This window comes from Haemorhous mexicanus, chromosome 4, assembly GCF_027477595.1.
Source record: "Haemorhous mexicanus isolate bHaeMex1 chromosome 4, bHaeMex1.pri, whole genome shotgun sequence".
Classification (NCBI taxonomy): domain Eukaryota; kingdom Metazoa; phylum Chordata; class Aves; order Passeriformes; family Fringillidae; genus Haemorhous; species Haemorhous mexicanus.
Genome location: NC_082344.1, coordinates 51345776 through 51361287, shown reverse-complemented (window position 1 = coordinate 51361287; position 15512 = coordinate 51345776). Strand labels below are relative to the sequence as shown.

At 36.8% G+C, this 15512-nt stretch overlaps 1 protein-coding gene and 1 long non-coding RNA gene across 5 annotated transcripts in view; one reads left to right on the top strand and one right to left on the bottom strand.

Annotated features, from left to right (window-relative positions):
- SLAIN2 (SLAIN motif family member 2) overlaps window positions 1-14476 on the top strand; it is a 34480-nt gene extending 20004 nt beyond the window's left edge. The window contains exons 6-9 of one of the 3 annotated variants that reach the window (XM_059844870.1): window positions 288-425; window positions 5387-5464; window positions 9837-10146; window positions 11845-14476. In XM_059844870.1, coding sequence (XP_059700853.1) covers window positions 288-425; window positions 5387-5464; window positions 9837-10146; window positions 11845-11911 — 593 coding nt within the window. In that variant the 3' untranslated portion in view covers window positions 11912-14476. Of the gene's footprint in view, window positions 1-287; window positions 426-5386; window positions 5465-7222; window positions 7345-9836; window positions 10147-11844 lie in introns of those variants that run through there. The other 2 variants (XM_059844872.1, XM_059844871.1) reach the window with 2 other exon arrangements.
- LOC132326536 (uncharacterized) overlaps window positions 1-15512 on the bottom strand; it is a 36476-nt gene that overhangs the window by 2403 nt on the left and 18561 nt on the right. Inside the window, exons 2-3 of one of the 2 annotated variants that reach the window (XR_009486257.1) lie at window positions 2533-6597; window positions 855-1825 (exon numbers count right to left, since the gene is read on the bottom strand). This is a non-coding gene — a long non-coding RNA (uncharacterized LOC132326536). Of the gene's footprint in view, window positions 1-854; window positions 6598-15512 lie in introns of those variants that run through there. The other variant, XR_009486258.1, reaches the window with a different exon arrangement.

Sequence of the window (15512 nt, the reverse complement as noted above, 5' to 3'; positions counted from 1 at the left end):
AACCCAGAGAATCACAGTCCAGATATGTTTCAATTTCAAAACACTATATGCTTGACTTTTTTCACCATAGGTGAAAAATAGACATTCTTACTCTTTAGATACATAAATATTTTGAATGTGATAGATTTGAGAAGAAGTAATGTAACAAAATACACTTCTAAATTGCAGTGTAGTTTTATATGGCTAACATTTTATGTCACTTAAATTTGGGGTTCAACTACGGTTTCACACCCTGACCTTTGTCCAGCATCAGACTACACGTTGTATCTTTGTATTATTTCATACAGAAAAACTAAGGCGTAGTCTTCCAAACTTGTCCAGGACTTCTAACATCCAAGCCGAGTCTGTGAAAAACAGCAGGAGTGACTCAAACTTCCAAGTGCCAAATGGAGGAATACCTCGCATTCAACCTCAAGCCTCAGCCAGTAAGTACCTTTAGTACTACTTCAGTGTAAATTTCAGAGTGAGCTGATGGTATTCAGCTGTTTTTGCCCAGTCTCAGGCAAAGCAAAATATTGCATGCCACACTGGAGATGCTAATCTTGATTTATAATCAGACCTTTGTGAATTTGTTTTTATGGTACACAGAATACTCAAAGTCTAATTTCTTATTAAGGTGTCATTCATAGTTTCCCAAAACTATATGTAGAAGTAATATGAAGAATTATAAATACAGTATTTGGGCATGTCTGAAACTGTTTTCTTTCTAGGATCTGAAAAAAGCACCTAGATGATGTTTATTTTTTTTTTTTAAACTAGTGAAACATGACCTGAAAGTTTTAATTTCAGTTGAGCCCTTTAAGATAACCCATGTCTGTTTCTTTCCTTTTTTTTTTTTTTTTTTTGTTTGTTTGTTTTTGGTCTTTTTTTTTTTTTTTTTTTTTTTTGGTACATGGATTATATATCCGGTTGGCAATTTTATTTACTTTAAGTGTCAGTTACTAAAAAAGGTTTGGATGAACCTGTGTCTTATAAAACCGATTAGCCCAGTGCTGGACTCCCATTGCTTTCCTACTTTCTCCAAAAGTTAACTGCTCAAATGAAAATGCCGCTATTCTCACAAATCTCTTGAAAATGGTGACCTTAAAGAAGCCAAAGCAAATTAAATATTAAAAAATTAAATATTCAGTGTTTCTTTGTATGTCAATATTGCCAGTTCCTGTTGTTTAAATATTTCCTGACCATTTCTTTTAAAACAAGGTTCTAAATTTAATAACCTTGTGTGACATTTTCAAGGGAAGAACACATTAGGAATATTTTTATGTGTAGAGCTTTGAGCTGTAAAAATTCTGTGATAAAGGTTCATCAGTAATCTAAGTTAGACACAAAATGTAAAAACAATGTTTGTGAATTTAACTGGGGTATTTTACCTATAGAACAGTGAAGGCATAGTGGCATGCCTAGTTGGTTGTCTTAAAACTTTCAAAACAATGTGTTGAAGCTACCAAGTACAGTTAAATACAAAATAAGGGATAGAGAGCAAGCCAAAGACTCCAAGGTTTCTGTCTTTGTACAGACTCAGAGCAGATGCAAAGATTGTGTGGACAGTCAGTCCCAGGTGTGTGATACTGTAGTAGACAGAAGTTAGTGTGACTTTACCATTGTTCATATAAGTTACTCCAGCATCCGTTCACCTTGGCCCTCTTCTTCCACCTCTGGCAGACACTCAGAAGGTGGGATTTCAAGCTGAAAGGACGTTTGTGTAGTTCAAATGCACAACTGTTACCTGTTAGGCAGCCGTATCAAAGTATAAAGCACTCAGAGCAGTTGGGCAGCTGGTCTACAGCTGTGCTATTTCAATGACAGGAAGAACTATCAAAATGAGCTGAAAGAAAATGAACAAAAAAATATTTTTAGTAAAAATCTCTACAGATTTTATTTGGTGCTTTAGAATTGAGTGAACTGGGAAGGGAAGAGCATAGAGAGCGTCTTAGCTAGAAGGCTACTTCCAGAATTAAAAGTATATTCATGGTTAAACTTTCTGGAAAGATCAGACAACAGAAGACTCAGTATTCAGTCAATTACTTCATTGCGGGAACCAAAGTGGTCTGATTTTGTTTATATTTCTTTTTTTTCAACTTGTGGATGCATTAAGAATTACTAGGTAAATTGCTTTTTTTTCATAGACAATTTCCCCAAATGTGAACCACTCTAGACCAACTTACATTTAAATGTAAGTTAAATATCATTAATAAAGGCCAGATTTCTAGCTTTTACAGTTTCCCTGCTCTTACAGATGTTTGTCAGAGTCTTGCTATTGACAATCGTAAAACGGTTTGTGTGTGAAGTCAATGAGTAAGTATCTTTGCTTAGTCCGGATTAAAAAATTTTCTGCAAAACTGTACATTGTATAAAGATTTCCAGAATTGTGTCCTTTTTATTGTATACTTTTTGTTTTATTGGTTTTATATTTTGTCACTTTGCACAAAGCACTGTTAAATTGCAGCAAATTTTTGTTTTCCCTTGGCAATGATTTCTGGGTCTTGGGATTTGAAGCTTCCTCATACACCTGCTAGTTTTGCATGAGCTTACCTTTGCGAGGATGCTGGCTTGCCACGCAAGGTCACTACTTTGCTCCTTGTTGAAGATTTGCGGTTCATAATTTACTTGCACATTTGCTGTGGCTGCAATACTGAACTTGCTATGGTTGCTGGCATTCAAAAATGAGCTAGGAATCCAGTAAGTTTCTGAAGTGACAATTCCTCTTAGAGTTTTATAGCCAAATTGTATTTGCTTGCTTACAGAAGAGAGGGAAGACACATGTGATGTGTTTAGAGGTACAACTGTAAACATGAAAACATTGGCATTTTAACTTTTAGCTACAGTGTGGTGAACAATCCAAATTGGTTTTGAAGAGAGACTGACTTAAATAGCAATTGTAACAATTTGATTCTTCATTTACATCTGATTCTCCGTGCCATTCTGCAGAAAGTACTTTTTTTAACATATGAAAGCTAGTAAATAATTCACCTTAAAATACTAGAAGATACAATAATATGTGTGTTCCCCAAGGAATAGGTATTGTCTAAAGTGTTAGTGATGGGAAATCTCTGTGTTTGGGTCCTATACCACATAGATTGTACAAAGCTCTAGAAACTGTAGGGTGACTTCCATGTAGGAGCTACCTGCTTTTGAATTCTGTGTGATGTTTTTGTACTTAGTGGCACTATGAGCACATGGATGCTTTTAAGAAGAGCTAAATACAAAACTTTCTTGAGCTGTAGATTCAAACTATCAATAAAGTGACTGGTCTGCTTGGCAAGATCCAACTGCTTGGCATGTCCAGAGTAAAAGGAGGAAGAGTAAGTTTTGAAGAAACCAAGTAGTCCAGTTCTGTTGATCAGAGAAGTAAATGTAACTACATGTGTTCAGCACACAGCAGTTGTGACAGGGTATGTCACAGCACACAGAGCACTTCAAGAGCAGCAAGTGGTGTGGATAAACATGCACTGGGCGCTTATCTCAAACTGCATGTTTGCTCAGCATTGCTCAAATTGTACTGCCTAAGCTCTGTTCAGTGTTTCAGTGCACAGAAATGTTTTGCTATTGAGTGTCTATTTCCTAGAGTCTCCATTGAGAAGGAAGGAATTTGATATATGCATATTTAAAATCCTTTCCATATCATCCCATCTCTCTGACTTGCAAGAAGTGTGAATAATGATGGGGGAAGAAAGTGCCATGTGCAGTAGCATATTGAAATCTGAGTGGATTAAGACAAAACAAAAGATGAAGAAAGAAGCTTTTCTTCATTTTGTGTGGTATAACAAAAACAGTGATTCTGTAGAAAATAACAAATTGGAATACTTGAGGACTGAAGCAGTCTGGCTAGTGGTCTGCCTCAGTAAATTTCTAGGAATTGTGCTCATATTTAGAGATCGTACTGTGCTTAATTGGCTGTTCACATGTATGCTTTAAAAAAAGTTTCTAGGAAGACCATGTGCCAGTTGAGTGAGAACTACATATTGCCAACAGGCTATTTTGCATTAGATTCTAGTTGGTAGAAGGAATAAGGTTTTTATTCGTAGTAGGCACAGGCAGACTTTTACTGTTTTTATGAACAATCGAATTCCTTTTTGCTGTTTGTTGAACATGACAGTTTTAGTTAGCTATTAGGACTAAATTGAATAGCCTGCCTAGTCATAATTTCAATATGATGTTAAAACACATGATGAATTTTTTATAGTTCGTAAAATACTGTGTATTTTACACTGACTGAAGCATAGGAAAGGTGATAGTAATCATTACATGCTATCAAACAAAAGGATTAACTAATATTAGGATTCAAATTGTTCCCCCCACTTTCTTTATAGAGATATTCAGTAATTTGTGATGGGATTATTCCTTACTCAGGGTCAGGATCTTTTTGCACAGCTGTTCCCCCATCTTTCTTCCTTCTCACTATGGAAATAAGCCTTGCTAGTGCAATCAGTTTTATACTGCTATAAAACTTCATACACTGAGATAAGCAGAGATGTTTATTCATACATTATCATTTTATGAAGTCTCTGTGTAGTCAGAGCTTTATTTCATTGACTGCTTTCCTCCTTCTCCCCCTTAAATGTGCTGCGATGGAAATAGGCTGAGGCAATGCATTCCTTCTGGCAATAAGTAATTCCCTCCATGCCAAGATTCTGCAGCTCTCGGAACATTGGCTTCTCTCTTGGTAACTGGTAGGTAGTGAGGTCATTTCAAGGCAGCACCAGCCCTTGAATGTTACCAGACAAAAGGCAGGACAAGGGAGAAAAGGAGCAATAAAAACCAATTTCCATCATGCTGGGTACATGCTGGCATTTGATAAATCTTAGTGTTCATTTTAAGTCCTCTTGCATACCTTTCAGAGAGGAGAGAAAAAAAGACATCTCTCAAGAAGGCTTAAGTCTCCATAACTGAAGCATACAATTTGTTTATATGATGATCATATTAGACAAAGATTTATGCTTTTGTATTGTATTAGAATATTTTTTTGAAAACACTTCTAAAATTAAAAATTTAGTCTTGCTAGGTCAAATACAACAGTTTAATTTTCATCTGTATCTAATCTTGCTCTCATATTGCTGTAGCATGTTTGCTAGGTGGCTTGTTCTCCCTTTGGTGTTTTAATTTTTGTTTTGCATTTCTGGGCTTTTTGCCCTGCAAGAAGCTTTATTCTTACCAAATCTGCGCATTTTGCACTGCAAAATTTCTGACACACTCCTCTGCAACTCTTTGCCATTAAGAGCGAGCACCATCCACAAAACTCCATCACTTCCAGAGTCATAACAGCTTTTTGAGTGTTTTACTCACACTGTTTCTTGACGCTTCACAAGTGGATACAATTCTGAAATTCCCAGTAAATTTAGTTTTCTTATCTTCTTAGACAAATATAACACTTCTTGTCTTTCAACAGCTCTGCAAAGGCAGAAAATTTTGCCTCGTGCTGCCTTCAAAACCAAACAGTTTCTTCAAACTCCATCTACAAAAGGAGGTAATTAACTTACAACCTCTTATCAAGCTCCAGCAAATCTCGGATGATGGTTCACCTGCATTAAATCTCACATGTTCTAGATTAATAAAGTCGCTCTTGCAATTACTGTAGAGATTAATCAAGTGGTCCTTGCTGTATGAAAGTTAACTTCTTGGTCTAAATGTTGAAAATAAACTCTGTTTTATATAGGAGATTGAATTTTGGGATAAAAATCCAAGGAACAGTGACTTTCTAACATTAATCAGGAAATAGGGATTAGAAAAGTAGACTCCTAAATACGTATTCGCTAAGGCTATATTTGTATAGCAATTTTTTTAATGGCAAAATACAGTTTTTAAAAGAGAAGTTGTAAAATCCTTTGTGCTGGGAACAAAAGCTAACAAATTTATCCTTGAAAAGATGAGTGTAGACTGTTAATTTATTTTGGATGTACTTGTGCTTTCTCTTTTCCTCACAAAACCAGAAGGTTAATCCCAACACAGATTAATTAAGGTTTTTTGACTCAAGGAATTAGAGACTCTTGTATATAATAGTCCAGTTTGCTAATGGCTGAACGTGACTTTTTTTTTAATACAATGAAAAATCAAGTCTCTAATACAATTAGACAGTTTTATCTGATTTTTAATCAGCTCTGGCAGCCTTGTATGTGACACTGCCTCAGTTTCACAGTTAAGGTAAACAATGATTCTGGTTTTAAGCATAGTTAGTCTGTTGTCTATTACAATCAAGAAGATCTCATTTTAAAGATCATATTACACTTGAGACCAATTTATAAGCTTGTAGATGCTAGAAGCCTTTGAGTGTTGTGAGAGTCACTGGTGCAGACACGAGGGGCTGACAGAATGTACATGTTTCTCCTGGGGCTTTAACAATGCCAACTCCTTAGAGTCATCTTCATGGCATGCAGAAAGTTTTAGCAGAGTATAATGCCTGTGAAACAGATTCACATGTCTTAAGAGGAAGTCTCTTAAAAGTTTTCATACTTCGTACCAGATAAAGTTCTCCCGATGTTCTGCTTTGCATAAGACCACCATCACTGTTCCTCTGCAGAGCTCTCTTTGCTTTCTTTCCAGTTGGCCATGCCCTCCTCTGGCTGTCTGGAACACTTACTAGGTCAATGGCCTAGTCCAAGCCTGTAGGAATGCACAGAAAATCAGCTTTTCTTTGAGTTTATATTATTTGTAAAAATTTATTAAACCTTTGAGAATGAGAAACAGAGCACATTGCACTGCCAGTTATATATTCCAGTTTATGGCTGTTGTCATTCCTTTCTGTAAATGAGGACCCTTTCAGTTACTTGCTTTGTCTTTTTCAGTTATTTGCTATTTTATAGTCCTTAATGTTTTGATTTTCTTTCTCCTGATCTGAGATCCTCATGAGTATAGAAGTATTTAACAGTAATGAAGCAGAGAAATGAACAGCTGAGCAACGATTTTTACATTGTTAAAATACTGTTCATTACATAGCTTGACACCTTTCACACACACGTTGGCTTTTTTTTACCACTTTGTGGTAACATCTCCCCAGCACCTTCTCTTCTCCAGGCTGAAGGTCTCCACCTCTCTCCAGATAGAGGAGAGATACTCATCCATGCTCTGTACCTGCTCCAACAGGTCCACATCTTTCCTGTACTTAGATGACAGATCAGTTTATTGATTCTGATAGTTATACCTCATCTGTTCTTTCATATTGGGGTGATTCATCTCATCATAATGGTTATGATTTAACAACTGCATTAGAATTTAATCTGTTTTCAAGTTGGTGTGCAGCAGCTGGCCTTGGAGTGCAAGCCAAATAAGTTTGCAGCTTCACAGCACCTAACTTTGCCACATGGAGATCTCGTGCTCCCTGCCCACAATCCAGGACAGAATCCAGAGAGGGTAGGACATCTAAATATCATAACTGCACCATGCCTTTTAATTTTCCTTTTTTTTTTTTTTCCTTTTTTTTTTTTTTTGGCTGCCAGATGTTTTAATTGTAGCTGTTTCTAGTTTACTTTATAAGGAGACTGAGTTGTGTAAGGTTATTAAGCACTACACTTACATGTTTACAAGTTTTGTAAAACATGGATCATCTAAATACTATACATGGTTACACAGTTACCAAATAGTCTGTGAGGCAATACCTCAGTCTTTGTAATCCTGTCTTACAGATAGACCAAACTGACTATAATGAACATCCAAAACTGCTCTGAGACCAAATTCTTTATCTGTAGAACAGAACTATTGGGCAGTTTGCCAGACTGCATCATGTGGGCTGCTCTGGAAGACAATTCATTCCTTTATGCACAAGAATGAATATAGCTCTCAGCAATGTCTGCAATGCTGTGCTGACAGGAAATGTTTTATGAACTGACAGCTCAAGTTTGCAGCATGGTAAAATATGGCCAGCAGAAGGTTAAAGAGGATGGAGAAGACTAATTTACTGGATCTTTTACTTCTGCTGGGAATGCTAGAAGCTTACTTCTGTTGCAACTTTTTGTTGCTTATATTCTGTACCTAAAAACCTTTTCCCTGTTGTGCCTGTAAGAGGCTCAAAGCTGTATTCAGTTTTTATACACTGGCATTGCTCTGTTGGTAGCTGCTAACATGGTGCTGTGTTTGTGTTCCAAGCGTTGTAATGAGGAGTTCAGTGATAAAAGCTCCCAGTATTTACACTGTAGAGTCACTTGGAAATTCTGCAGATTTGATTGCATCGATGTTAACAGGCGAGGTCACATTTTAAAAACTTATATATGATGTATCTTAGTCCTAGGAGCACTTGGATGCTCTTTCTTGTCCAGTCATTCTGTTGGTAATGCTTTCTTTAATCCATACTCTGGCTTGACGCCAGTTTTTATTTTAAGGTTTTTTACTTAATCTCCCTGCCACTTAGCAACTGTCATGTGTTTTTGACCTCTCTGTCACCTTTTCTTGTCAGCTTTTCCCATGAGCGGCTTCATGCTGTGTTTGATATTGCTGTCAGGGGAAAGGCCCCCTTGGGTAATCCAGAAAAGAATCAAATCCAATTCACATCTGTAATGAAGGACATATTAATCTTCCTAGACATCCCCTATACGAAACAGCTTCAGAATGCAATCTCAAAATTACCAGTTCCTCTGTAACCCATTTAGGATGCTATGTTCCTGCTTACCTGTCTCCTTTCTCACTCCTTGTGTTCTTACTGGATCTACCTTCAAAATTATAATAAAAGCTGTATTAAGGACCAGCTTCTTTATGCACAACATCTGTCAAAAACAATGCAACTTTGGTCTCAGTATAAAACATTTATTTAGTAGAGGAAAGTATAGTTAATGCAGATTTACTAAATGTAAACATGTTTTTGTTTCGTGATTGATTTGATCATCCTGTGTTGACTCTTACTGACGCACCCTAATCACTTTAAAAAGCTGGTGAAATTTCATTCCATTACTAAGATTATGGGTTAATTTAAGTATTCTGTTCAGTGATAAGTTATGCATAATTTGTAAATATTCCTCATACTTGTGAAGAATTATGCTTAAGGTTTGGCATTATCAAAGGACTGTTGAATATTTCTGTCTTACTAACCTAATCCAGAAAGGACTTGATAACAAAACCTTGCATACTAACTCAGGTACAAAGTACTAGAAAACAGGTATTAGTTACACTGATAATTTAGGTAATGTTTGTAAGAAGAGGAAGGCTATAAATTGTTAAGAGTTGTCTGGTTTAAGTTTCATAGCAGCACCTTGACCTCTTTGGTGTTAGGGCTTGGCTGATGTCATCCTTAATCTAACTACAGCGTTATACCAGTTACTAGGAAGAAAATTAACTCCATCCCAGCTGAAATCAGGACATCTAACCCCATCTTTTTTTTTTTCCCCATCTGCCAGAAAATATGGGACGTAACTATATCCTTAGATGAATTCTAACTCAGTGGATAAAAAGAACAGCATAAAAGAAACACCAAGATGCTCTGCACTCAAAATTTCATCATTGAAGTCTAATATAGACTTTGAATCTGTTTAAAGCCTGTGTCACACTAGAATACTGTAATCTTCAACATGTTCTTTCACAGATGGGCATTAAGTTCACATGTTTCTGAAGCAGTTAAATTTCTTCTTAAGCCTTCTTCTCTATATCTTTTGACTTAACTGATACAACAGTTATAGCCTGATTAGGATTACTTACAAATCCAGATAAATATTTGTAGTCAGCAAGGAGGCATTAGAGTTATGATATCAAAAACACATGACAAAGAGGACATCTGAATTCCTGTTTCTCATTGCTGCTTGATTGGCTGTATTCCATTATACATTCCATATTGTTTGTACAATCACATGAAGTAATTTCCAGTTCTTAATTTCAGTAATACTGTAACACAAGCTGAAAGTAACTTCTGTATTTTCCAGTACCTTCTTCAAGTAAATTCCGCTCGCCTGCGGCACCGTCTCCCTTGGCTCTCCGGCAGCCAGTGAAAGCGTTCAGTACCCACGGGCCGGGCTCGGGTGCCTCTCCAGAAGCCGCTCAGCTGACGCACAGTAGTTCTTCACCAGGGCCTCTTGCAGCCCAGAGCTCAGGCTTGCCGAGCCCTGCCAGCAGTATTAACAGTACTACTCTTACCAGACCAGCAGGGATGAGGAGTGGTTTGCCCAGACCCAGTGCCCCTTCCACAGGTGGCATCCCAGTGCCTCGTAGCAAACTTGCACAGCCTGTTCGCAGGTGAGTCTATGACAGGCAGTCTTAGGCTGAAGTTTTCAAAATTAATTTTGATCACTGTGTATTTGTGCTGCTTCTTCTTGCAATTGTGATTTTGATCTTAAGGTTTTCAGAACAGAAATGGAGACCTCCATGTGAAGTATTTCCGAAACAGTTTTGAATCCAAACTGAGAGATAAAGGTTCTTTAATGAGAGTGAAGGTAAACGAGTGAAAGTGAAATCAGTAATGGAAGATACTGAACTAAGTAAATAAAATCTTAGTCTGGGAAAGCAGCAAGAATTTGTCTGCATGTGGTAAAAAGTTACCAAAATATAGCTGGCAAGAGAAAATTCACTTGTGTGAGTGACACATTCTGAAGTCAGAACTGCTTGCCTCCATAACTCATGCAACAGCATTGTGGTGACAGTAGTTTCTCTCCTTGGGCAGCTGGAAACTCCCAGAAAGAAGATGCACCAAGACATCTATAACATTTGCTAAACTTAATGTAAAAATCACTGCAGTTAACCCACAGGATGAAACAGAATTTTTAGCTTAAGCATAACTGTGCTAGCACCCAACTATAGAAGTTGCTTGATGTGTCTTTTCGAAAACTACTGCAAGAGAGACTGAGTATTAACTGTAAATGTCAGTTTTCACTGAAGGTCTTAAGTAGAAGCTGACATAAGGAAGCAGTCATTCATGAGAAATATTAAGAATCTCCTTAAACAGAAGGGAAAAACAGTCTGTAGTACTGTAAAAAAGATAAAATGGTGGTAAATAGCACAGTGTGGAAAAGTTCTTCTCTGCAGTGAGCACTAGGCAGGGGAATGACAAGCGACTGTCACAGCACTGACTTTTGTGGTTAAAGCCTGCACTGGTCAGCAGTACAGAACTCTGTAATAAAAATCAGTTGTTTTGCCAGGAGTTTGCTAATAGTAGTGAAGTGTTGTCCAAATCACAGCTTGTCTTATAGAAAAGTGTTTCACTTACTAAACTTTATTAAAACTGACTTTATAAAAATATTTTTTTTTAAGTTTGCATGTATAGGGCAAAGGGAAGTAGACCCAGCTTGCACCAGAGGAGGTTTAGACTGGGTATCAGGGGAGATCTCTTCAGCGAAAGGGTTGTCAAACATTGGAACAGGCTGGCCAGGGAAGTGGTGGAGTCATCATCCACTGGAGATATCTAAAAGATGTGTAGATGTGGCATTTTGAGACATGGTCTTGTGGTGGTCTTGGCAGTGCTGAGTTAATGCTTGGACTTGATGATCTTACAGGTCATTTCCAGCCTAAACAATTCCATGGTTCTATAATGCAGACTCTGTACACAGTGCAATAATCAAGTTGCTATGAATGTGAGATTTTGATGTAAGCAAAATGCAATATTCTAAACAAGGATTTGCCTGTTTATATACATCACTGAAAAATGGCCCATTTTAGGTGGAAGCAGATTAGGTTTGCATTTTCACAGAGTATAATAGCAATAAGTTTTCTGTCTATTTATTTATTTAGCCTTTTTCCTGGTGTGATAGTTGCCAAGATACAACACATGAAACCTGAAACTGGAAATACTCTAGGGTTTGTCTTAAGTAAACTGTATTGCAGAGAAGGAAATGAAGGAAGTGTATTTTTCAGTTATTTAAATGTTTAAATTCTTATGTATTGCAGATAGAGACTTGAACAGTTATATGTGAAACTGAAAAATATCTCATTTCATTTTAGATCATTACCCGCTCCCAAGACATACGGCAACGTGAAAGATGAGAGTTGGAAAGATGGCTGCTACTGATCTGCACAGCTTAATGCAGAGTTCCAGTGCTCATGGATACTTCCTCACCAGGCGAAAAGACAGCTTGATTAAACAAACTGTTCAGATGTGACTCTTGGAATTTGTAAAAATTCCAAACCTCTCTGTCTCTAATTAGCACAAACTGGCAGAGATTATTATAAAGCAGCACTTTAATGACATCTAACATCAGATGTTTGGTGGTCATACAATCACTTCTACATTAAATTGCTATCAGTTCTGGGGGCTTTTTTATTGCTTGCTAAAAATGTTATCAATATGAGCATTTATGAGAGTGGCTAATGTTGGGGCAAAAATGAATGAATGCCAAAGAAATGCCCATCTTGAAAAACAGCAAGGATAACTATCAACATACATTATCCAAAATTTCATTTTCAGCCTGCTTTAACTCAGCAGAAAGATTGGTGAATATGTACTATTGAAACAAGGCTACAGGAATCAGAGCTCATGTTCTGATTGCAGACTGCTACGGTGCTAGGGAAATGTTGCTTTTAACAATTGTATCAGATCCCAGCTGGGACTGGATCCGTCCTTCAGTACTGCAGGAAGAGTCAGCAGTTACTCTGAAGGACTGGGCAGAACAGGGAGTCGTAGCCATGACTTCTGTTGCATTAAAAGGTTTGAATGTAGCAGACACACACAATGCAATAGTATAGATTACATCTTTCCTATGTTGATTTATTGGCTTTACCTACTCTTATGTTTGATTGCCAAAAGGGCTTAGTATCAGTTGTACAATCTTTCTAACTTTAAATTCCTGGCTCAGGAAAGATGGCCTTCATTATTGTAGCCACATTTTTAACACATGGCTTGCTATTTGGGGAAATAAAATTTTATAGCAGGTTTCCTTGCAAAAGAAAGAGCAAGTGATAATTTTGATTTACTCTTAATACATACCACTATACATGCAGCCTGCAGCAACTGTAAATGCTGATAGTTGAGAAGGAAACACAACTATGCACTTGTAACATACAAATTTTAAGGAAATTAGTTGACTCTTGATGCCAAATGATATTCATTTAGGTGATGTTCCATGGTATGAGGGAGTTTTCTGTATCCTATTTTTTTACTTTCATCCATTTCTTAAATTGGTTTATTTTAAATTGTAAATATTTTTACAGAAGATATTGCCCATGTAAGTGTGTTTAAATATGTACTTTGCCTTACATATGTGTATCTTACATTACTGGTAACAGAGTATGAAACCTGCTATGTCTGTTTACAAGCTATTAAACTCCTCTGGTGGCTCTGACTTACTCTAATACATTTTGCTCAGAACAACCGATATATTTAGCATTGAACCATTGTTTTCTGTTTTGGAAGACATCATGCAAAAATCTGTACCTAAAGTTGTATTGAGTGGGACTAGTTAAGTGGAAGGGATTTTGTTTGAAGGTTTTTCAATATTTTGGATGTACAGTTGATGAAGTAAGAGAATGTGAATGGTATATCCTGTGTGCAATGATTGACAAACACTACAAGTCAGATTGGACGGTAGGTAGCCTTCAACCCGAGTTTGGGACTGCTGGTGTATTTTGTTCCCACCACTAAGAGGATAACTAATCCTGAAATTCCAGCACTTGAATTTTAGGCCAACATAAACATACTCCTGGATGAAAAGCCATTCAATACTACTTGACTTGGAAGAAACCAAATAGGAAGGAGTGGAGACTAACTTGCAACTTAAACTACTCAAGCAAGCTCTGGGTTGATGGGTGACTTCACACACCAGACCAAGATCTAAGACTTCAAAGTCAGGGTGTCAAATATACTGTAATTGTCAGATTGCAGCAGAAACCACCTTTCACCAGTACAGAGCAGTACTTACCACTAATGTAGCCTTGAGTCACCTGCAGGTACAGGGAATGGATGTATCTCACAGCACTGTTCAGCAGAAAACAGGACTAGATCAAATGTGCATATTCTCAGTAAAGCCTGAATTTTAGTATTTCAGCATTGTACACATCAGTGCTGCAATCTTCACTGAAGAAAGGGGAATTTAAATTGATGGATTTGATCAAACTTCACTTGACTTACAAATCTTGAAAGTCAGTTTAGGTGACAATATTGGGGGTTTTACCATGGCTGCATCAAACTTGTGTACGTTTCCTTAAGTTAAGTAATTCATTGCTTGGGTAAATTCAGCTTGAGTTTTATAGGGATTTTTTTTCTCTGCTATTCTCCCCAAAATACAGCAAATGACTTCCTGAGAGGACAGACTGTCTGTTTGCTAGAAAGCCTTTGTGCATTACCAGTTCATTGATATCAGGAAATCATGGGGCTCTGTGTTTAGAGATTTACTGCAGAATTGTGGAAATATGGATTTGATAAAATAGTGCCTATGATTTACTTAACTTATGTTTGATATTGTAGTAAGGGTTTTATGAATGTGGATTACTTTTTGTGCCAACAGCTTGGAATTGATGTATGTGTGTAGGCAGAAGGATTTATTCTGCTCCCAAAGTTATTTAATTTTTTTTTTGTGTTTGAATGTTTTTGTAAGTGTTAAAAGTGTAAAAAAAAATATAAAATATTCTTACCACAAAATACTTCCTGGATCATTATTTTTACAACAAAGTGTTTTTAAAAGCTTTTAGAAATTTAGAGGATATTTTATGGGTTTTGGTTTTTTTTTGTTGTTGTTGTTGTTTTGTCTGGTTGTTTGGGTTGTTTTTCAGGAACTGTATTCTCTTTTTTAGAGGTTACCAGTATTGGCTTCTGCCTACTGTAATTCATGAACTGAGTACAACACTATATTTGGAAAAAATCTGTGATTTCATTGACAGACAGAGGTGGACTTGTGCCTCTGTTCCAGAAGGACCCTGCATAGTTCTGACTTACATGAAAAACTGTATTCTAAATTTTCATCCAGAGTGATTTGTTTGGGCAGTTTGAAGTATACAAGCCTGCCTTTCCATTTTCCAGGACTTCAGGCTACCACATGGAACAAAATTTTAATTTTGAAAATTCTGGCATTTAGCAGAAAATTGACCAATGCAAAAAGTTTACCTACTAAGCCCTCTTGGAACTGTTAAGTACATGTTTTATCTACCTTCTACATGAGTGCCTCCATCTTTGGCTCACATACAAGCAAGAAGTTAGTTTTGAACTTGGTATTTTTCTGTAATCTGCATTTTGCTATAAAGCAATGGATTCAATAGTAATGTGAATGCCATCTTTGTCTTGGTATTAATAAGGACAGGTTTAATTCTATTTGGTAGCCACTTAATATTAAATTTAAGAGAATTTAAGCTGTAAAACTTCTAACTAATTTATTTCAGCTTAGTCCCTTATTTTGTAATTAAGCCAGTAGGTTAAAATGTTTCCCCCTAGTTAACTGACATATTTATGGAGAACTGGCTTCAGACCTGCTGCTTCTAAAAGGTATTGTCACTTTTTTGTCTGCAGTCAAGTACCATTTGCCCCGATCCTTCAGGAAAGTGGAGCAGTGTCAAAATCTGGTAATTAATAGCCTTTTGCCCTTCTCTTTTAGTAGGTTTCTGTAACAAACTCTTCTATATTAAGCTGTTGTTTATAATTAGTATCACCACCATACTGCAAGACTCAGGATTAGAAGTAGTAT